This window comes from Onychomys torridus, chromosome 6 (genome assembly GCF_903995425.1).
Source record: "Onychomys torridus chromosome 6, mOncTor1.1, whole genome shotgun sequence".
NCBI lineage: Eukaryota > Metazoa > Chordata > Mammalia > Rodentia > Cricetidae > Onychomys > Onychomys torridus.
The window spans coordinates 118,020,404-118,043,667 of NC_050448.1; the positions used below are offsets into that span (position 1 = coordinate 118,020,404).

The 23,264-nt window shown below is 41.7% G+C and overlaps 1 protein-coding gene across 2 annotated transcripts in view; it reads left to right on the plus strand.

The window, feature by feature from the left end:
• Kyat3 (kynurenine aminotransferase 3) overlaps positions 1-23,264 on the plus strand; it is a 46,806-nt gene that overhangs the window by 8,753 nt on the left and 14,789 nt on the right. For both annotated transcript variants that reach the window (XM_036191484.1, XM_036191483.1), the window contains exons 3-10: positions 8,816-8,874; positions 9,630-9,774; positions 13,067-13,216; positions 15,504-15,590; positions 16,043-16,168; positions 16,260-16,380; positions 21,508-21,584; positions 22,986-23,075. In XM_036191484.1, the coding sequence (XP_036047377.1) occupies positions 8,819-8,874; positions 9,630-9,774; positions 13,067-13,216; positions 15,504-15,590; positions 16,043-16,168; positions 16,260-16,380; positions 21,508-21,584; positions 22,986-23,075 (852 nt within the window). In that variant the 5' untranslated portion in view covers positions 8,816-8,818. The remainder of the gene's footprint in view (positions 1-8,815; positions 8,875-9,629; positions 9,775-13,066; positions 13,217-15,503; positions 15,591-16,042; positions 16,169-16,259; positions 16,381-21,507; positions 21,585-22,985; positions 23,076-23,264) is intronic.

Sequence of the window (23,264 nt, forward strand, 5' to 3'; positions counted from 1 at the left end):
CACTAAGGATTAGTTCACTTTGGGTATTTTATATAAACAGGAACATGTCATGTGGCCCTTTGCTTGTGGTTTTTCATTCGTACAGTGATTTTAAGTGTGGCGTATCTGTGAGATCCTCTCCCTTGCTGTTGTGTACTAGTTCAATATGTGGAGACACCTATTTGCTTTTCTTTTTCCCATTTGATAGGCCTTGAGATTGTTTCTAGGTTTGGGTTTCTGTACATAAGCTTGTGAAGTGTCCTTGTACATTGATTTATTAGACATAGTTTTTCATTATCTTGTAAACACATCACAGTGAGATGTATGGTTTATTTTTAATCATATTTAATTACATTTAAATTATGCTTAATTTTTAGGTCACCGCCAAACCATTTCTCAAATGGCCTGAACCCCTTTATTTTCCCAGGGTTGAAGAGTATCCCAATTGCCCTATATCTTTGTCAACAACAGTATCTCAAAACATCTTAATGGATACGTCATGATGTCTCGTGATTTTAATTCTCATTTCACTGATGATTCTGAGACAGTTTTAAGTGATACAGTTTTCAGTCCTTCTATGACAGTGAGTTTGGGGAATGTGACTGTACTTAGTCTCGTGTGAAGGAAAGCAGAGGTAAGCAAAACCCTTTGGGGTTCAAGGCCCCATCTGTTACCTGTGAGTTGCAGGTAACAACTATCCTTTTCTCTTTCTCGGATAGCATGAGCCACCTTATCATCGTTTTTCATGTCAGAGGAGATGGGGATTTAGTCTGTGTCTCGTGCAGCTAAGGTCTGGATTATCAATGGCATCTGATGTGCTGGAGGAAGCCTCTGCCCTTGTGCTATCCCAAGAGTGTCTGATTTCTCAGGCGCCTGAGTGACAACTATGTGCTTCACAAAAGAAACCATAGCATAGGTTGGGGATGGTATCATGTTTCAGTATAGTGTTTCCAATGTGTTTTAAATAAACAAACAAAAACAGACATTTAAAAGGTGGTATTAATACCAGAGAATGAAGGAACTAAGTGCCATCACTGTGGGCATCGAAACATCAAAATATAAAATAATAATAATAATAATAATAATAATAATAATAATAATAATTAAAATAAGATACAACAAAGTATATGTGCACATATGTGTGTGCACTCAAACATTGTATATGGCTTTGCTGTTTCTATTTTTGGCCTCTCTTGCCCTCCAGTAGTTTTTGGCCGTCTCCTTAGCTCATCTAGGTAGACTTGATTAATGATTCCTACTGAACAGATTTGACAGCCTTGATTTCCTCAGTTTCAGCCTCTCCTTTGGGAGATTTTTCTGTTCCTGTCTCATCCCACCTACATGCATTGGATGTCATGGGTTAAGTCCTTCAAACATATGCAGTTGGAACTTTGGTGTAGCAGGCTGGATCTTAGGTTGTTAGGAATTCGCTGCTGAATTTTTCCTTATCTTTGCCAACCCTGCCACCTTGTGGCGATGGTCTAGAACAGCACCCTTTCCCTTCAAGCTGATGGAATATTAGGTGGCTTGTGATTTCAATGGTAACTGTGTAATACAGCAACTCATGTATGTGCCATACCTGAAATCTAACTGATGAAAAATGCACCTCACATGGTTAGCTGCGTTCAAAAATCATACTAGACCTATAGATGTTTCTTATATATCTAGAAGCTCATTCTAACATCCTGGTCCTGGGTCTGCCTCAGGGTTTTTGTGTATGTTTTTCAAGACAAGGTTTCTCGGTGCAGCCCTGGCTGTCCTGGAACTCGCTCTGTAAACCAGGCCAGCCTTGAACTCTGTCTCACAACCATCATTTGCATGCATCTGAGTCTGGTTGTTCCCACTGTGCAGAGTGTCATATGACCTCCGTCACTATAAAGACACAACCCTCACCTCAAGGGCGATAAGAGAAGGCTTATTCAAGAGCCAAATATGAATAACTATGGAACACAGCTTCAGGATGCCCCAAATTACGTGTACCAGTGTGGTAAGTCTGATAAATCTTTTATGATAATGAACATAGACCTAAGTCTAGCTAGCCACTTTAAAAATACATCAGTTAAGACATTAGGTAGGGATGTTAAAGCAAGGAGCATGTATGTGAGGGGCAGGGAATCTCTCTTTTATGGACCTCAGATATTATCCATGACACTCAGCCATTTGGTTGGCAAAGCTAGTGGTCTGTTAAGTGAATACAGCTCAAAGGGCTTTCATCAGTTAGTCATAAAGATGTTAGGCAGATACTGAGTCTCCTAAGGGGGCTGAAGATAGCCTGAGATAAATTGTAATTGGACTCTGGACTTGCAGCATTCCAACCTTTCCATGGCCATTGTCGTTCTAATCAGTTAACCAACCTCTCTGAGGTTCAGTGGCTTCTCACCTGCCACTAGAGTGAGACTATTCTTGCTTGTCACCTTGACTGTACCTGGAATGAGCTACAATCCAGAAATGGAGGGAACACTTGTCATCCGGTTGTTGAGGCAGGAAGACAACCATGCCTTTAATCCCAGTCTTAAGGTTAAAAGACACTCTTTTGATCTTGAGGTGAGATGACACAGGCCTTTAATCCAGATCTTGAGGTGGAAAGGGAAACCTTTAATCTGGGCCACACCTTCTGCTGGACGCCTATAAGGACAATGGAAGAAGGAAGGACCATTAGTCCTTTCTTTACCTGCTTTCTCTTCCTGTCAGCACATCCATCCCTTCCTTCACTGGCCTTGGAGTCCACTTCTTCAGGATTCCAGCACATCCAGAAGACCAGCTGAGACACCCAACCTCGTGGATTCGGGGACTTCCCTTTCACAGCTAGCCTGTTAGACTCAGCCTATTAGTCATTCCAACAAACTCCCATGTGTGTGTGAGTGTGTGTGTGTGTGTGTGTGTATGTGTGTGTGGAGGGAGAGAGAGAGAGAGAGAGAGAGAGAGAGAGGAGAAGAAGAGATTAATTCTAAAGTTCTATGGCTTTAGAGAATCCTGACTAATACAGCTAGTCAATTGATTTCCTCTGGTTGTTTTAATAAAGCAAATGCTTAAGAAATGGGAGTTAGTGTTTTGTTTCCTTCACTACCTTTAGAGGCTGAAAAGGCTAAGACCACTGTAAATAGGGACATTTCATCCTAAGGAGTGAAGGAAACATCTTCCTTGATTTTCAGTGATTTCTTGGCAATTTGGGGATCCTTGACTTGTAGACAAATCCCTCAGTCTTGGCCATGTGCTTTATACAAGGTTCTCTCTGTGTGTCCTCTTAAATGAGGAACCAATGGGCCAAAGTAGATGTGAGCCCACCTTGATGACCTCATTTTAACTATTACATATGCAATGGGCCTTTTTCTTTTTTTCTTTTTTTAAAATAACAGTCAAACTTTATTTTAATTTATTATGTTATGAATGTTTGTCCACATGTAATCTGTGCACCGTGTGCAGCAATACTGCCCAGAAGAGAGTGTCAGATCTCTTGGGACTGGATTATGGGCAGTTTTGATTCACCATGTGGGTGCTCGGAATCAAACCTGGGTCCTTTGGAACAGCAGCCAGCACCCTTAGCTCCCAGTGGCCCTATTCCTGTTGCCACATTCAGGGTACTGAGTTAGGGCCTCGACCCATGTAATTGAGGGGGGCCAAATTCAACCTGTGGCAATGGCCTGTCTGATCTTGACTCTATTGCAACCATTGCTGCTTGACAAAGTTTCAGCATTTCAACTTTGCACATCACAACTCTCCAGCATCCTTTCCTTTTTAATGATTCTCAGTGTGTGTTATGGGAATTCCCTTATGCCTTTTCCTTTGGGAAATTTTGTTCGGGCTTTGAAATATGAAAATGCGTAAAATGACAATCTCTTTAAACAAAATAATTATTTGGAAAAAAATCCCCACCACCGTGGAACCGTGATAACTCTGCCTACTCCCACACAAGTTAACACCAAGGTGCTACTAAATTTAGATGAGTAACATATGCTTGAAAACTAAGGCAGGTATATTTGATAACCAAGGTTTATAGATTCCTAAAGTCTACTCAGTTTCACAGTAATATTTCTATAGCCTCCTTTTTGCTCACTTTAAGCTTTAGTTTTTAGATAAACTAAGCCAAATAAAAAACTTCAATATTCCACAATAAAGAAAGTCCTTTCCCCAAAGTCAGGCAGTTAGACAAAAGCCCCCATTTCCTCAGGAGTTTGAAGGAAGTTCCTGCTTGCTGAAAAGGAAGTCGTCCTTATCTCTGGTAAGAGGAGCTTGTAGTCCTTGCATTAGTATATAACTGGTGCCTGTGAACTTGTAAAGGTCAATGCCAGCTTCCACAATCTCTCATCACAAGCCCCGCCCCAGCTCACATGCCCCTTTCTCCCACTGAATCTTGTGTGGAATTGTAGAGTATAAAAAGTGTAGCCTTTTTTTTCAATGAAGTGGCAGCCTTCCCTATTGACCCTCAGACCATGCCAGTACTTACTGCTTCCTCTGCTGGTCAGCTATATACCTTGGCTCCATGGATCAACCATGAAATCACTTAGACCAAAAATGTATAAATAGAAGCAACATGTGTATATCCAAACAGGAACTGCTATGATCTTTTGTTTTAAAGTAGGTTGTGTTTTTGGCAGAGACTTACTGTGTCTCAGGATGAGTGATGTGGAGCAGAGCAGCAGCCGAGTCTCAGTTTATATTAGTGTATATATAGTATAAACAAAAGGAAAACCTTTATAATTTTATGCTATTAAATATATTAGGGCTCGGAAGATTGTTCAGGGGTTAAGGCGCTTGTTGCAAAAGTGTGAGGACCTGCATTCCAATCCCCAAAACTTACACAAAGCTGAACAAGACAGCATGTATGCATCCCAGCCCTCCTATTAGGTGGGAGACTGAGGATCTCAGAAACTCCTATGGGTAAATGGGAGACCAAGAATCTCCCAGAAACTCAGGAGCTAGTGAGGTATACACAGAGGCAAACAAGAGGCCCTGTCTCAAATCTAAAAATTTGGGGTCCTTTATTATTGCAGCATAAATTAACTTAAGCTAACAGACATAAGTACCTAACTTAACTTCAGTGGCACTATAATGTGAACAAATTTTTTCATCATATATTTGTTGAAAGCTCACCATGGGCAGCATGTAGGACTCTGATGGTGTCAGCTTGGCTGACAGATACCTAAACACCTAAATACCTGTTCTAACACCAGTGTAGTTATGCTGTGAAGGTAGTTTTTAGATGAAATCAAAATTTAGCGTAGTGTGCTTTGAGGAAAGCTGCGTAGTCGACATGATATGGGTGAGATTTGTTCAGTTGATGTCTTAGGAGAAAGAAACCTAGCGAGCGCCCTACCTAGGAAGTGAGAGTCCTGACTTCAGATTCCAGCTGTAATGCAGGTTCTCTCCTGTTGTCTGCTCTGCATATTCGAGACTGATCAGCACCACAGCTGCTTGGCCAAGTCCTTGAGATAAACCTCTCACACTTCCTATTGGTTCTGTTCCTCTGGAAAAAACTTGGCTGACACAGCAGTGCACGTGGTATTTCATAATCTAAGGACATACAAATGAATGAACAAATGAATGAAAGGGAAAAGGATGCTTGCTGTTTTGTTTGCGATTATTCAAAACTCAGTGCTACCTGGCACAATTTTATTTCAAACATAGAATTCAGCGTAGAGGACATGCTTGGGGAAGTCTCTATAGCAGGGGTTCTCAACCTGTGGGTCATGACACTTTTGGGGGTCATATATCAGATGTATTTGCACTATGATACATAATAGTAGCAAATTTATAATTATGAGGTAGCAATGAAATACTTTTTTTTTTTTTTTTGAGCTGATGATTAAACCCAGGGCCTTGCGCTAGCGCTCTACCACTGAGCTAAATCCCCAGCCCATAATGAACTACTTTTATGGTTGGTGATCACCACAATATGAGGAACTGTTAGTTATGAGGTATTTGGTTTGTTTGTTTGTTTGGTTGGTTGGTTGGTTGGTTGGTTTTGGTTTTTCGAGACAGAGTTTCTCTGTAGCTTTGGAGCCTGTCCTGGACTAGCGCTGTAGACACAGAGATCCACCTGCCTCTGCCTCCTGAGTGCTGGGATTACAGGCGTGTGCCACCACCGCCCGGCGTTGTAGGGTATTTGTACACTGAGTGAAAATGTATTGCTGTGATTGGTGTAATAAAAAACTGAACAGCCAATAGCTAAGCAGGAGGTATAGGTGGGACTTCCGGGCACAGAGAGGAAGTAAGAGAAATAACGAGGCAGGGAGACGCCAAAGTGAAGCAAATAGAGTCACACATACAGAGTGGAAGAAAGGTAAAAACCACGTGGTGAAACGTAGATTAAGAGAAATGGGTTAAGTTGTAAGAGCTAGTGGGACACGCCTAAGGTAAGGGACTCACTACAGCCATTTTAAAGGGTAGCAGCGTTGGGAAGGCTGAGAACTACTGCTTATCGGAAGCTGAGAGACGCTGGTGTGGAAAGACTACATGAAGAGTTACGTACATTGTTTGAGAAAGCTGGGGGTGAGGTGTTGAACCGTGATGGAGGGGAGGCATGGCAGTAGAGGGAAGTGGCTGACTTAGATGGAGACTTGGAACAAAGTGAAGTCAAAGGGTGCCTTTTTATCTCAACTAACTAAATTTGAAATAGTGGTACTTCATGTCGACATTGTCTGTTGTACTCCATAATGACTTTTTTTTTTCGGTTTGTGGGGGAACAGTGCATATAGGAGGGGTGCACTTGCCCACAAATGGGAATTTGGAGGCCCAAGGTCAGCATTGGATGCCCTTCTCACTTGCTCTCTGCCTTATTTTTGAGGCAGGGTTTGTCGTTGATTTGGTCTGGAGTTCACTGTTTGAGATGTACTGGCTGAACTGGGAGCCCCTGGAATCATGCCTTTCCCCCCACCCCGCCCCCAGGCTGGGAGTTACAAGCCATGTGAGAGCCGGGCAGTGGTGGTACACCAGGAGGCAGAGGCAGGCAGATCTCTGAGTTCAAGGCCAGAGTGGACTACAGAGTGTGTTCAGGGCTGTTTCTCAGAGAAACTCTGTCTTGAAAAAAAAAAAAAAACACACACACAAACAAAAAACAAGCCATGTGACAGCCTGGCTTCTACATGGGTGCTTAGGATCTGAACTCAGATCCTCATGAGTACACAGAAAGCGATTTACCTGCTAAGCCGTGTCCCCAACCCAGGCTTTTTGTTTGTTTGTTTTGTTTTGTTTTGTTTTGTTTTGTTTGTTTTATCAAGACAGGATTTCTCTGTGTAGTTTTGATGCCTGTCCTATATCTTGCTCTGTAGACAAGGTTGGCCTCGAACTCAGAGAGATCTGCCTGGCTCCGCCTCCCAAGTGCTGGGATTAAAGGCATGCCCACCACCGCCCTGGCCTTTTTACCAATGAATCTACTTTGCATTTCTGGTTACATACTGAATCATTAAGTTCTCAACACTGTTTCAGAAAGAGGGAAAGGCCTTTGTTAAAAATATCTTTTTCTGTCCTTCTGGGTCTTTTGAGTTTTATAATTGTATTCTCTAGAGTAGCACAATGTTCAGGTGAGACTTCAGCAAAATGCTGTTCTAGAAGTGTATTAACCTCCAGAAAATTTGCTTATGATTCCCTTCACTGGAGTTTCAAAGATTGCAAATAGGAGGCTGAGAAAGCTATTTCTTTGGTATCCTTATTGGAAATAGAATAAGAACAATGTTCTATTTAATAACTTACATTATCTCTCTCCCAGATTGAATTAAAATTGCTTTAATATTCTATTATAAAATTCCTTGCAGAAATGCTGTCAATCATTTTTCTTATTTCCACCAGCCTACTAACAATGAACTCAAAGCTAATTCAATACTTTTGAGAAATAGTCAAAACGTAGCTTTTGAATTGAAAGACCTGAAATATTGTATATGGTATGATAATTATAACTTCTAATATTTTCCTACTACATTCTTTGCTTGCTTGCTTGCTTGGTATTAGTAGACCTAATGGGAATAATGAATATATATATATATATATATTTTTTTTTTTTTTTTGAGCTGAGGATCAAACCCTGGGCCTTGCGCTTGCTAGGCGAGCGCTCTACCACTGAACTAAATCCCCAACCGATGATGACTATATTTTAAGCAACAACTTCCAGTCATGTTTTTAGAAGGTCTTAGTATGTGAAAGACTGTAGAAGATAGTTTAAATATGGGCTGTAGAGAAAGGTCATAAGCTCAAATCTTGGGCTGAGCCTGTTTGAGATTGTTTTATAAACTTCGGTTTCATCTCCATCTTCATAGTCCCTTTCAATTTTGCTCATTCATAAATGGTATTCATATTGCTACATAGGTCTGATGTGAATGTTAAAATTTTAATTATGTAAAGCACACAGAAAGGTACTTGGTACATAAGCATTGCTTCCTGATGTTAACTAGCATTATCTGTAACCCATTATTAAGGAGTTTAGAACCATTTATTGAGTTCTTCCTGTAGGCCATAGGAAGAACTTCCTTATAGAAATCTGGATGCCTAATATGCTATGCAACCTTCATAGCATGGCTCAAGATTCTCTTGAATCCTTTTCCTTTGATATTGTTATTAAGCTCTTGAAAGTGTTTCAAGCCTTTAAATTAACTCTTGATCCTGGGGTGGTATTTTTGTCCTTGGGTGTGATTGCAAAGATTTGAGGGCCACAAGGAAAAGCATTCTTTAAAACAGTGAGGAAGAGTTAACAGTTCTTTAGAACTTTGCGCTGGGTTCTAAAACTTCTTTCCATGGCACCATTTACAAGGTAACAGAAGAAAAAAGCAAGAGTGGCCCACTGTTTAGTGACCTCTTTGAACTCTAACTAAATGATTCAAAGAAACTTTCAATATGTATCTTTCAGAAAATGGCTTTGAAATTCAAAAATGCCAAACGAATCGAAGGCCTGGACAGCAATGTGTGGTGAGTGTCTTAGACAAGTGGTGGTGTGGGGAAGTTTCCTTTGGTCCTTAAATTGGATTTTTAGCTTCAGCCACAGTCCAATAATGAAGCCATTCATTTATTCCTCTCACTAATTACAATTAAGTGGGAGGAAGCTAGCCTCTGGGCTAGCACTGGATATATGGCAGAGAATATCTAAAACTAAGTTTGACTGATGCTTTCATGAAATTTACAACAAACTATTTCCTTTTCTTTTTTTCTTGAAGTGGGGCTTTGTTATACATGTAGCCCAGGCTGGCCTCAAACTCCTGATCCTCTTGCCTCAGCCTCTCCAGTGCTGGGATTACAGGCATTTACAGGCATTAATATTTCTACATACATATATGAGAGAAATATGAATGTTACTAAATTGAGGTCTCTAGGGAAGATAAGATCATTAGTTTAACCATCATTTACTAGGTAAGTTTACCTTGTGGATAGTAACATTTTTGTTGGGAACTCATTGTATTTCATCTCTAAGACTAAGTCCTATTTGGTGTGGGGGGGATTATAATGAGAACATACAAGTTTTGTTTTTCAAAACAGGGTTTCTCTGAGTACCCCTGATTGTCCTGGAACTCATTCTGCAGACCAGGCTGGCCTTGAACTCAAAGATCCACCTGCCTCTACCTCCCAAGTGCTGGCCAGTCACTGCCTGACTAAGAACATATGAAATTGAAGCTAATTCTGTATTGATAGTCCTTTCTGATTTCAGTTGTTTTCTCTTTTCTAATCAGGGTTGAATTTACTAAGCTGGCTGCAGATCCTTCTGTTGTGAATCTTGGACAAGGCCTTCCAGATATATCCCCTCCTCCATACGTAAAGGAAGAATTATCAAAGGCTGCATTAACTGATAACCTGAATCAGTATACGAGGGGCTTTGTGAGTTTGTCAGGGCCATGTGGGGCATACAATGATACCTCCAGCTGGGGTGTGTGTGTGTGTGTGTGTGTGTGTGTGTGTGTGTGTGTGTGTACACTCCTCTTGAAGGCCATTGTCTTTCTAGGATCAACTGTCCCAACCTGGAAGGTCAGGAGCCCTTACCCTTACCTCTGAGATGAGCCTTCCCCAGTTTCTAGGCCTTTCACAGTCTTGTGTCGGCTCTTCTTTTCTTTTCTTTTCTTTTTTTTTTCTTTCAGAGCTGAGGACTGAACCCAGGGCCTTGCGCTTGCTAGGCAAGTGCTCTACCACTGAGCTAAATCCCCAACCCCTGTTTCAGCCCTTCATTGACTGCTATTCTGAAATGAGATGGCAGGACATCAAGGGAAGGGAAATTATTCTCTCAACGTCTTTGCTGTTTCATTGACACTCATGTAGCCTTAGCATTGGCTTCTTAAAGAACCCTATTTCTGACTAGATGCTTGCTTCCTCCCTAGCCTCTCTAACTCTTTATCCATCATCTACTGAAATGCCCAGGTATCCAGACATTTTAGATTAGATTAACTTTGAACTAGATGTTTTCCAGCCCTGCCTGAGAGCCATGTGGTTATCATTTGACTGGGTATCTTTTCCCTTCCTGAGAGTGTGGAAAATAAGGAGGGGCAGGATATGGAAAGAAGTCTTTACATTTTGTCATTGTGAGTCTAACTATGAAAGTCCCAACAGTCCACACAGGGCTTTGCTGTGGGGATGTGAGCACAGGCGAAATCAGTAAGACTGACCTGACCAAGGTGGTCACGGGGCTCTCATGGTCTCACTGTCTTCTCTAGGATGTCTATTGCTATGGTAAAATACCATGGCCAATAGCAAATTGGGATTGGGGAGGTTTTTTGTTTTTTTGTTTTTTTTTTTTTTTTTTCATTTTCATCTTATAACTTGTAGTCTATCATTCAGGGAAGCCAGGAAAGAAACTCAAGGCAGGAACTTGGAGGCACGAATTGATGCAGAGGCCATGGAGGAGTGCTGCTTACTAGATGCTCCTCATGGCTTACCCAGCCTGCTTTCTTATAGCATCCAAGACCAACAGACCAGGGCGCTCCCACATCAGTTATAAATCAAGAAATTGTGCCATAGGCTTGCCCGTAAGCCGTCTGGAGGGGCAGGCATTTTCTCACTTTTGTTTACCTCTTTCCAAGTGACTCAAACTTGTGTCAAATTGACAACAAAACTAGCCAGCCCACTACTAACTAACCAGCCCACTCACTAACTAACCAGCCCCAAAGCCCCCATATCAGACCTGAAACTATGGAAGTTGTAGGAGCAAATGTAAGGGAAATAGGTCAAGGTATTGATATAGGCCGATTTTCTTATAAAACTCCCAAATCACAGGTAACGATAGCAAAAATAGACAAATGTGATTTTATGAAACTAAGCAATGTGTGTATGTCAAAGAAGCAGAACAGAACAGAGACAACCTATGGAATGGGAGAAAGGTGCTCATCAGACACAGGATGAATGTCTAGCATGCATAAGGAGGTGGACAAGCTAAATAACAAAAACAGGTCTCAATCTGCATCTCTCAAAAGAAGAAGTAGAAGTGGCTAGAGTGTGCAGAGAAGGGTTTACTGTCACTGATCACGGGGAAAATGAAAATAAAATCATGAGAAATCATGTTAGCGCGGGCAGAATGGTTATTACTTAAAAATCAAAGCATAGCAAATGAAGAAGAGGGAGAGAAAATCTCTTCTGCACCCTTGACATCACTGTAAATTAGTGCAAGTGTCATAACAGGCAGTGTGAGCAGGGCTGGCGCACTGGCCCGGTGGGTGAAGCCACTTGATAAGGCTGACAACCTGAGTTTGATCCTTGGGACACACACGGTGGAGGAAGAGAACCAACTCTCCCATAGTTCTCTGGCCTCCACACGCACAATGTGGCGTGGATGCCCTCCTCCAACACACAATAAATTGTTGTGGGGTGTTTGTACACTGTGAAAATGTATTTTTGTGATTGATTTAATAAAAAGCTGACCGGCCAGTAGGTACGTGGGACTTCGGGGCAGAGAGAGGAAGTAGGAGGAGATAATGGAGGTTCAGGGTGACACAGAGCAAGCAGGATGTACAGGAGGAGAGGTAACAGCCACAAGACACATGGCAGAATGTAGATTAATATAAATGAGCTAATAGTCTCCTGCAGCACAAGCAGGGATGATAATTCCTGTTATATATTTGAGGAACTATAATAGAAGAGAGGAGCTTGAAGATTCCAAAGAAATACTGCAGGAAAATGCTAATTGCTGATTTTATCGATATTCTGTGGTCATGTGTTGAGGTATCACACTGCCCCTGAAATATGTAAATTATTGCATGTTAGTTAAATAAAAAATTACTTATTTCAGAATGTGGGTTAAACCCAGGGCCCTGTACCTGCTAGGCAAGCACTCTAGTACTAAGCTATACTCCCAGCCCCTAAAGATAAAGTTTTAGTGTCAGAATCACTACATAGCTCACATTTTATACATGCGTCATCCTCTCGTCTTACAGGAAGCACTGCCCTTGGTAACTAGCCTTTCCTTGTCAGTGGACAATACTCTGCTTCCCAGTACCATATGCTGTCAGCAACACTAGCATGTGTGTCTTTGGTGAATTTGGTTTTTCTTCTTTTAGTCCATAGCAGGAAGAACCTCCCCAGCAATTGAAAAAAACAGATTCGGGGATATAGCAAATGCAGGATTTTTATATTCACTTAATTTTTGTGCTATTATAAACATACTGGGAGGGAGTTCATTTCTATTCAAAACAAATGCTTTGAAATTTTATGTTTCCAAACCTTCTCTTTTATGGATACTTTTCATCAGCAGCAAGTTTACACAACCATTTATTGAGACCCTCAAAGTTCAAAGCTTTTAAAGTTTATTGCTACTTTGGAAGTGCAGATTTGGAGACTGGAGGGGTGACTCAGTAGTTAAGAGCACTTCTTGCTCTTGAAGAAGGCCTGGGTTCAATTCCCAGCACCCATATGGTGGCTCACACCTGCCTGTAACTCCAGGTCAAGGGGCTCCAACACCCTTTTCTCCCTCCACTACACTCATGTGGTGCACATACACACACACAAGTAGGCAAGATGCCTGTACATGGAAACTAAATCTTTAAAAGTACAAATGTAGTGTTAATGCTAGATATTAAACCCAGTTTTAAAAATGGTTACATTTTAGAGTTAGATTGCCTTAAAGTAGTAGCTTTCATAATCAATTTCAAGGTGGATTTTTGTTTTACCTTTATTTTTACAACAACAGGGTCATCCAGCACTTGTGAAAGCTCTGTCCTGCTTATATGAAAAAATTTATCACAATCCAATTGATCCAAATGAAGAGATCCTTGTGACAGTGGGAGGATATGGGTCTCTCTTCAACACCATTCAAGGATTGGTTGACCCAGGAGATGAAGTAAGTGTGTGAACACTGTATCCATCCACATCAGTGCTTCTGGACACTGTATCCATCCACTCAGTGCTTCTGAACACTGTATCCATCCACTCAGTGCTTCTGAACACTGTATCCATCCAAGGAGTCAATGCTTCTGACCTGCATTGTAAACTTCTCCTCACTGTACTCCTTTCTCTTTCAATTACAATCCATTTTGAATTCTAATGATGGTACAGTAAAGCCTTGAATGTAGAGGGGGAGAAATTGCCATGTGACTGTAGCGCACATAAAGATTTACACCTTTCCAGCGTCCAGAGACGTTGAACCCTTTCCTGTGTCTGTTCTCCGAGAGTTAACCAGTATCCTGTAGTCTGCACCTCAGTCACTCTGGTGGCTCTTCTACTGGATAGAAGTTGGAATCATGTACAGGCTCCTGAGTTTTGCTTGGTTTTCTTTTCATTCATTATTATGTCTGTGAGATTATTTCACTTTGTAGCGTAGTTAGTTAGTTAGTTTGCTTGTTTGTTTTTGAGACAGGGTCTCCTCTAGCCTAGGCTGACCTAACTTCATATATGGCTGGCATGTAGACACACACACACAAACACACAATTCAATAAAAAGATTAGACTGTGTGTGTGTTTGTAAAAATGCTTATATTCTTTCATCTAGAGGTAACAATCTTGTTAAAAATGGAGACCACTTAAAAATGGTGAACTATATATACAAATATAACATTGTTATTTATACATGCAAAAGGTAAGAAAATGATTTTTAAATTCAGTGAACTCTCATGTAGACATTAAAAATTAAAATTGTATGGCATTTTCATGAAATCGGACTAGGTTTAAAAAGATATAAAAGCGTGGGCTGGTGAAGTGGCTCCCTGGCCTGGCAAGGAGGCTCCCTTGGTAAAGCCTTTTTCTGCGAGCCTGAATTTGATCTCCAGAACCCACATGGTGGAATAAGAGAACCAACACTGGCAGCTTGTCCTTTGACCCCCACACGTGCCCCATGGTGCACACAAGAGCATGTATACAACAAATAAACAAACAAATGTAAGTGAAGACTGTATAAAAGCAAAAAACTAGGCAAATGTGGTGGTGTGTGCCTGCAATCTCAGAACTTGGGAAGTTAAGCCAGGAGACCAGGGCCCATCTCAGCTCAATAGTGAGCTAGAAATCAATCAGGGCTAGATACGATCTTATTTCAGTGAAAGAAAGGCAGGCAGAGAGGAAAGTGTCTTAATTACTTTTCTATTTCTGTGACAAAATACCATAACCAAGGCAGTTTCCAAAAGAGAGTTGAATTGGGTGCCTGCTTAGTTTCAGAGGGTGAGAAGAGACCATGACATCATGGCAGAGAGCATGTCAGCAGGGAGACAGACAGTCATAATGCTGGAGCAGTAGATGGTAGATGAGAGTGTTCATGCTGAAATGACAATATGAGGCAGAGAGAGCCGAGTGGAATGGAGTGGGGTTTTGAAACCCCGCTGACATATCTCCTCCAACAAGTCCACACCTCCTAATCCTTTCCAAACAGTTCCATAAACTGGGGACCAAGCATTCAAACATATGAGCCTGTCAAACCAGTCTCACCCAAACCACCACAGAGATAAAAGAAAAAAGCAGAGAGGTCCTAGATTAGGTCTGCAGCCTGGAGTATGATTGCAGCAGACCGAATTAGCTACTCAACCTGAGACTGCAGCAAGGGTGGTTGGAGAAGAGTTTTGAGAGGTGAGAAGTCTGATCCAAAGACTAAGGGGAAATGGTAGATACCACATACCTGGGCGAAGGGGCTGTGGGCATCACACCAGAACAATAGTGTCCACTCTGTCCCCTGATTCACTCACATGTTTATTCTCAAGATACTGTCTTAAATTAGCACTTCATTCTAGAAACAACTGCAATATTGTTTCCTGTCACTATCTAGTATCTCAAGTTCCTCCTATGTTGTGTTTTCTAACTTGAAAAACAAAAACATCCTTACCAGTTTTGCTTAGAGCATCCCTTTGAGAATATGGTGAGCAGTCCAGGCCCCAGATAAATCTGGGTGTGCACCTATAATAACTGACAATTTCGAATGTCCCCACTGTAAGTCTATCCAAGGATTTCCCGAGAGCCCGAGAACTCCAGCATTAACTCCCAGGATGCCTTTATGTCCAGGGTCTTCTGTGCATTCACTCCATGAGAACCTGGCCTGTCTTTTCCATTGCTGCATCTCTTAGCACAGCGCCTCCCATGTATGAGGTGCCACATCATGAGGTGAATTGCTGGCTGATGGCCTGTGTTCTTGTCTGCTTTTATCTCAGGTGATCATAATGGTGCCTTTTTATGACTGTTACGAGCCCATGGTGAGAATGGCCGGAGCAACGCCTGTGTTCATTCCCCTGAGATCTGTAAGTCCCCGGGAGGCCCATCCACGGGCTTGAGGAATGTTTTAAATTGCCAACGACTCTGTTGTTGAAGGCATAGCTAAGTCCTTTGAAAGTAATGAACACGGTGGCTAAGGTGACTCGTAGGCTCCTCTGTCTGCCTTCCAGTGTCACTCACGTGTTGCCCGTAGATACTGCAGCTCCTGGGAAGGAAGAACAGCTGTTGTGTTGCCAGGGTTCACTGTTTCCTTTAGCAGGTGTGTACATAAGACTCGGGTCCTCGGGGTTCCCACAGTGAATGAGGGCCTAATTATTTGTGTTTGTGTTCTTCATAAGTCATTTGTTCAGTTACCTTCGTCAGGTCTGTCGCTAATCTTTCTTCTTTACGAGGCTGTTTGTGAGACAGTGAACATGAATTAATTTGTTCAAATCACATCTTAATTGGTTCAAATCACATCTTTATTCTTCATGCTTAGAAACCTACTGATGGGCTGAAGTGGTCTAGTTCTGACTGGACATTCAATCCTCAAGAACTGGAAAGTAAATTTAGTTCTAAAACTAAAGCCATTATATTGAATACTCCACATAACCCCATTGGCAAGGTAAGTGAGCCTCTTTGCTTACACAGGCTGGGAGGCGCTGTTCTCTCACTTGTGGAATAACTGGCTGTGCCCTTTCCTTTAATGTGTGCAGGTGTATACCAGAGAGGAGCTGCAAGTCATTGCTGACCTTTGCATTAAGCATGACACCCTGTGCATCAGTGATGAGGTTTATGAATGGCTTGTCTATACTGGACATAAGCATATAAAAATAGGTACTGATTATGACAGAGCCTCCAGTCTGAATGGGTTTGGGCACATGTGGAACAACTGATTGGGAAGGATCACAGGCCAGCTTTAAAACAGTCTCTGTGATGGGTATCTATGTGAGCACTTACCAGAAGTATTTAGATGGATCATACTTGGGCGATTAAAGTTCAGCTTGATGAACAGATGTTCATGTGGGGGAGGGACTTGAGATCATAAGATAAAGCTAGGACATGAGTGGAGCAGTTCTTTTGCCTATCTTTGGCTTCTGAACAAGAATCCTGCTATTCTTTGGTGTGTAAGACACTAGGGCAGAACTTTTCATGAGAGGTTCATGATTGTTGATGAACGAGTTGCTAAAATAACAGCAAGAAATTATAGAATGGCAAGCTATTGTTATTCTGTCCTCAGCAGGATTTTGCAGTTGCTGCTGGGCTACTTCACCCAGATACTGCAGTATCATCAGATGTGGGCCAAGCTCTCAACTCTAGGACTGTAAGCTGTGGGGGTAACCTTTGGGTCTTGTACCTGTCTTTCCTTTGCCTAGACACACTGTCCCTCTGGTGTCCACATGACTCCCTCCAGTCTTGTTCCCATGTCACTCTCGCTCACCTCCAGCCTTCACTTCCTTAACTTTTATTTTGTTGTTCCCTCTGTAGTTAACAGAATCTATGCATTTTGCTTCTAAATTACATGGAGGATGAGATTATTTGTGTTGGTCTCTTCTAAATCCCCATTTTCTACATTAGAGTCTTACACATAGTATAAGTGCCTCAGCTTGAAACAACCCAGAGTCAATAGGGGAAATCTCAATTGAAGAATTGTCTGAATCACAAAGGTAGATGGCCACTTCCATGAACAATTGTCTTGATTGATGGTTGATAAGAAGCTGCAGTCCACTGTGGGCAGTACCATCCCTAGGCTAGTAGTCCTGGTCAGTATAAGAAAAGCCAATGAACGTGAGCCTGTGAGCAGCATTCCTCCATGGTTTTTGCTGTGCTTTCTGAGCTGTAAATGAGTCCCAGCCTTGACTTCTTCAATGATGTACTGTGATGGCAAAGAATAAGCCAAATAAACCCTTTCCTCCCCTAATTTGGTTTTGCACATGGTATTGATCACAGGAATAAAAAGCAAATTAGAACATTAGGCGATCAAATGTCTTTGCTGAATAAGATGAGTAAGAAACATAGAAAGGAGAAGGTAAAGATATATGTGTGAAGAGAAGTTACCATACTTGCTCTGGTATTACATTATAAATGGCCACAGAGATGGAAGGAGAGAGCAAGTTCTTGAGGGGATTAGAATGTAACAAGTCTTTCTCCACCCGACCAGCTAGTTCCCAAATCACAAGACGCAAACTTCTTGAGCAGTAGGTCAGGCTTGTTTCTAACTAGCTCTTTTAATTGAAGTGAACCCGTTTCTATTAATCGATGTGCTGCCAAGTGACTCATGGCTGTTACCTCTCCTCCTGCATATCTTGCTTGTTCTCCATCTCTTGGCATCTCTGCCTTCTTCTCAGTGTTCTCTCTTCCCCAAAAATTCTGCCTAGCTATTGGCCGTTCAGCTTTTTACTAAACCAATCCTAGTGACACATCTTCACAGTGTACAAAAAGATTGCTCCACAACATTAGGAAGCAATGCAAAAACCTTGGAGAAGGAGTAAAGAAGACAAGGGCTCTGAGCCTTGCTAACAGGTGCCCTTGAAACCTCAGCGTCCTGAGTCCTGACAGGGGCATAGTGAAACTAGAAGTGATTCAGCCTGACAGAAAAGGAACATTAAACATATTTTTCCTAAAAAATTAAAATAATATATTTTTCTTAAATCCAGTTTGGGGGCTGGAAAGATGGTTCAGTAGTTAAGAGCACTGGCTGCTCTTCCAAATCACCCAGGTTCTATTCCTAGCATCTGCATCGTGGTTCACAACCATCTGTAATTCCAGTTCCAGGGGATTCGACATCTTCTTGCCTCTGTAGGTACCACTCTGGTGCACAGACATACATGAAGGCAAAAGACCAATGCATAAAATAATACTTTTCAAATCCCAGTTATAGTCATAGCTATATAACAAAGCTATTGCAGCAAATACATTTGAGTTTTTCTGACTCCATCATTAATACTTATTTACTACATCCTCTTGTTAAGCGATCTATAACTTTCAAAATCAGATAAGTGGTAGCAACTGCCAAAGGTTTAAAAAAATCTTACGGATGAAAACCTAAGGTGGCCATTCCAAATTCCTGTACCTTAACTTGACCCCCAGAGTGACCGTAATTACACTTGGAGAACTACAGCAAAAGGAAGTAATTGGTTCTGTGACTGCATGAAAAAAATAAATTAATAGGATCCAGGTTTAGGTGAGAGTCAGAAGCAAATCATGTGTCTGCCAGCTTAGATGATGCATAGGGACTGTGAAGAAATAGACACTCTAGCCGGTCATGGTGAAGCACATCTATGAACCACACCACTCCCGGGGCTGAAGCAAGAGGGTCTCAGGTCCAACGCCAGTCTGGGCTATGTAGAGTTAGAAACTGTGGAGCTCAAGTTCAGCAGCTGAAGTGAGAAGGAGGCAGTCACATGTTTCTCATCTCCAGCCCCATTACCAAGCAGCACCAAGACTTTTCCCAGACACAGTATGTGTTGTAAGTTTTTGCCAAGTCTGAGTGTTTCTAGGACATTGGGGAGACCCCATCTGGAGATAAGTGGGATTGCAGGCTTAATGATCAGGCTCCGATTATGGAGTGTATTTTTTGCTGTCATCCAGATTTTGGTGGCAGCTAGATCCACAGAAGAGAACTAATGTTTCTCAGGGCCAGTATATAAACAGAGACAGCAGCAAAGGATTGGTAGTTCAAGACGTTAATTGCACAGCTGAGTAGTTTGTGTCCAAATTGTGTCAGAACCCACCATTGCTCATCTTGTTGATGACCTGTCTTAGGTCATTTGAACCATTTCCCAGTGGAAAACTTAGACCAACATTTAAAAATTAAATTTTGTTGGACAGAAAGAGATCAACAGGAAGAGTGTCTGTTGCCAAGTCTGAGGACCTGAGTTCCATCCAAAGGACCCATGTGGTGAATGGACCAAGTCCCAGATGTCTTCTGACCTCCACACATGTGCACTTGTCGGTGGACATTTCTTCCCCCCCTCACCAGTTCCCAAATAACCAACATGGAGACTTAATAGGAATTATAAGTGCTTGGTCAATAGCTCGGGTTTATTACTAACTGCTCTTACAACTTAAATTAACCCATTTCTGTTCATCTACATTCTGCCACATGATGTTGCCTCTCTTTCATCTTGCACCTCCTGCCTCCTCTCCGTGTCTCACTGGCGAGTCCTTTCATTCTACCCTTCTTTTTCCCAGAGTCCTTTGTCTGATTCTCCCACCTAATTTATCCTGTCCAGCTATTGGCCAGTCAGCAACTTTATTAAACCAATCACAGCAACATATATTCACACAGTGTAAAGGAGTATTCCACATGCACTGTGGCATGAGCATGCATACATACACACACAAACTAAACGAATAACTATAATTTCTGAAATCTTATAAAATGGTATAATTTTTTTAAAGCAAATTTTGGATAATTAGCTGAATTTGGCAATATTCATCCTTAAAAGGACTTAAAGGATCTCCAAATGTATTGTTTACTTATAAATGATAAGCACTAACTGACATTACTTGCTAAAGCTATATAAGACTTAAAACGTTCTTATTGATTGGGCACTCACACGTGGCAGGATGGATGGAGAAGCCACAGGACAGTGCTGTGGAGTACCAGCCCTCCTCCCACGTTTCTCTGAGTTCCAGAGATCCAACTCAGGCTTTCCCAGCAAGTGCTGTTACCTACCAAATCATTGTGATGGCCCTCATACATACTTTTAACTCAAAAATTGTTTAGTTGTTATAGCAGCCGATACAATTGAAATAATACAGAAATATGAAGTTACTGCTAATGACTTAGAAAATGCAGTTTGTTTGCACTGAAGCATGGGTGTGCAACCAGTTACAACAGTCTGATGTGGAAGATATGAATGGCCATGTCATCGGTGTTGTAGTGTGAAGGCTTTCTAACGTGACACACTAAGGCCTCCCAGCTATACAGTGTGTCCACATGGGCACTGCTCCCTGTGTACTGTTCTTCATCACATCTCCTGCCTTCAGACACAACAAAAATAAAATTAAAACCCTAAAAAAGAAAAGAAAATAGAGAGCTAGGTGTGGTGGTGTAGACCTTTGATCCTAGTACTTAGAAGTCAAAGTCTGTGCATTCACAACCAGCCTGGTGTACATAGCCAATTCCAGGCCAGCCAGAACTACATAGTGAGATCCTATCAGAAAAAGAGGAAGAAAGACAATGGTAGAATTTCCTCTTGCCGGATGAGATGTTCTTGGCTCAGATATCTCCCAGTGACAAAACTAACAACATTTCAGTCATCACAAAGAACTTCCTCTCTACCCCTTAAAAGGGGAGGGAGGCATCCACTTTTATATAGTTAAAATACTCATTGAAAAGTTACTTAGCTCATTAAAAAAAACAAAAAAACACTGTGATTACATTTCATATTGTAGCACGAATGTCTGCCCTCCCCTCCTCTGCCTGCCTAAACTGATGTGGCATTCCAAATTTTAGCCAAATCATCCTTGGCCCAGGAGACCTCCCTTCCCCTTCCACCCTTGCCTAACACCCCTGCCTGCCCCAGTCCATCCCCCAGCACAGTGCCACCACTGCCATCTTGTGTCTGCTTCCTTGGCTAGACCTCAAGCTTTTAGAGACAGAAGTCACATACTCCTCTGTGTCCTGTGATGCTCTTTGGTACTAGGAGAGATTTGATGAACGAAGGTGAATGAACAGCACTGGAAGATAGCAGCCAAGAAGGCTTGGTGACTCGCCTCTGGCTGGTAAAAATGATCTGAAATTAAAGGTGGTGATGCTTGTGCAGTAGACTGGGCTAGATGATACTTGTATTATCTTTTTTAAAAAAATGTGGAAATAACTAGACTGATACTATTTAATATCTTTATTTTCACCGAGTTCATGTTGTCTGCACTGCGTTTTTAGATTATACTAAATGAAAAGTAATTGAAAAGGAAACATATGGCCAGTTATCTGTTTCTTTTCTTGTTCTTAAGCCACTTTTCCGGGTATGTGGGAGAGAACAATCACAATAGGAAGTGCAGGCAAGACTTTCAGTGTGACCGGCTGGAAGGTAAGGGGGGGGCGGGGTGGTACTTACTGCTGGGCTCAGTGGAAGAGCACAGGCTTTGCACTTGAAAGGCCCTGGGTTCAACCCCTATTACCCTCCAGAAAAGGGAGGCTGTTATACAGAGAAACCCTGTCTTGGAAATTTAAAAAAAAAAAAAAAAAAAAAACTAGCCCATATTTTAGTTTCTGCAGACTATTTTGAGTTTTAAATGCCTACATAACATATGTGGGGCTTTATACTTAGTGATTTTTGTTTGTATTTACTTGCTTGTTTGGCTCTCATGTCAAGCTTCAACCTTTTATTATTAATTACATGCATTTATTTGGGGTCTGAGGGCTGAGTGCTGGGGGGTGTGTGTGGAAGGCAGAGGACAATGTGTAGGAGTCAGCACTCTGCTTCCAACATGTGGATCCCAGAGATTGAACTCGGGTCCTCAGGCTTGGCAGCAAGCAAGTTCTTACCCTCTGAACCCTACCACTGGCCCACATTTCATCCTTTTTGAGACCCAGTAATTTCCTTAGAATAAAGAAGAGTCAAATCATTTTAAAATTGTATGAGTGATCAGAGAATGATACTCTTTTCTTCACAAAGAATATTCCCATGTGAAAAGAGAAAAATAACACTGGCTGATACTCTGGCTTTAACTCTGGCCCAAACGCTAAGTGTTTTTAAGCATGCTAATTCTTTTCATTTTTATAAGTACTGTATAAAGTAGGCAAGGTTGTGATCCTTGTTTTACAGATTCTAAAACTAAATCACAGGGATTTTTACTGTCTGCTAAGATTACACTGCTAATAACCCAAACCAGGGCAGGTAGCCTACCTTCAGAGTCCATTCACGAACAACTCTACTGAGCCAAAGGGAGTGGAGGCAAGAAGATCAGGAACCCAACATTCTCTTCAGCTAACTTGTGAGTTCAAGGCTAGCCTGGGCTACAGGAGATACTGTCTCACAAAACAACAACAGATACTCCCCCAGTTGAAATTCAATTCTCTTTCAGCCTTACCAATAGAAGATAGGGCTAAGACACAGGGAATGCTAGGAGACCAGGAGAATTAAAAATCATGCGCTTTCATTGAGGAGGAGTCCTCTGAGCCATTATGCAGAATTACTTGTGCCTATACTTCAAGCAAGTGTAAGTGCTGCCTTTTATTCCTCATAAGTACCAGAAGTGGCACATCAGCAGAGGGGAAGGGCTCCCAATGATCACAGACTTTGTTTACCTTCAGAAGGCAGGTTGAGGGGTGAAGACAGAGCTGGGAACTTCACAAGAACAAACATTACCCCTCTCTCCTCCTGGGGACATTTCTGAATTGCTGCATGTGTCGTTTACATTAACAACTCTCTTACATATGATATGTATTCTTAGATTATTTTTTGAAATCTGCTTTTATCTTTTCCCAGCTTGGCTGGAGCATTGGTCCTAAACATCTGATAAAACATTTACAGACTGTTCAACAAAACACTTTGTACACTTGTGCAACTCCTTTACAGGTATGTGTTGGCCTTTGCGCATGTGCGAATTAGATAGCTCCTTCATGAACAAGTCCTTCTAACACAGTTTGGGAATTTTGGAGCAGACACATAGTCATTGGATAAAGTGTAATTTCAAGGTCCATGACTTATGTCACATCTGCAGAGTTCCTCTAGTAACATGTGATAACATCCTTTAAGAGACAGACA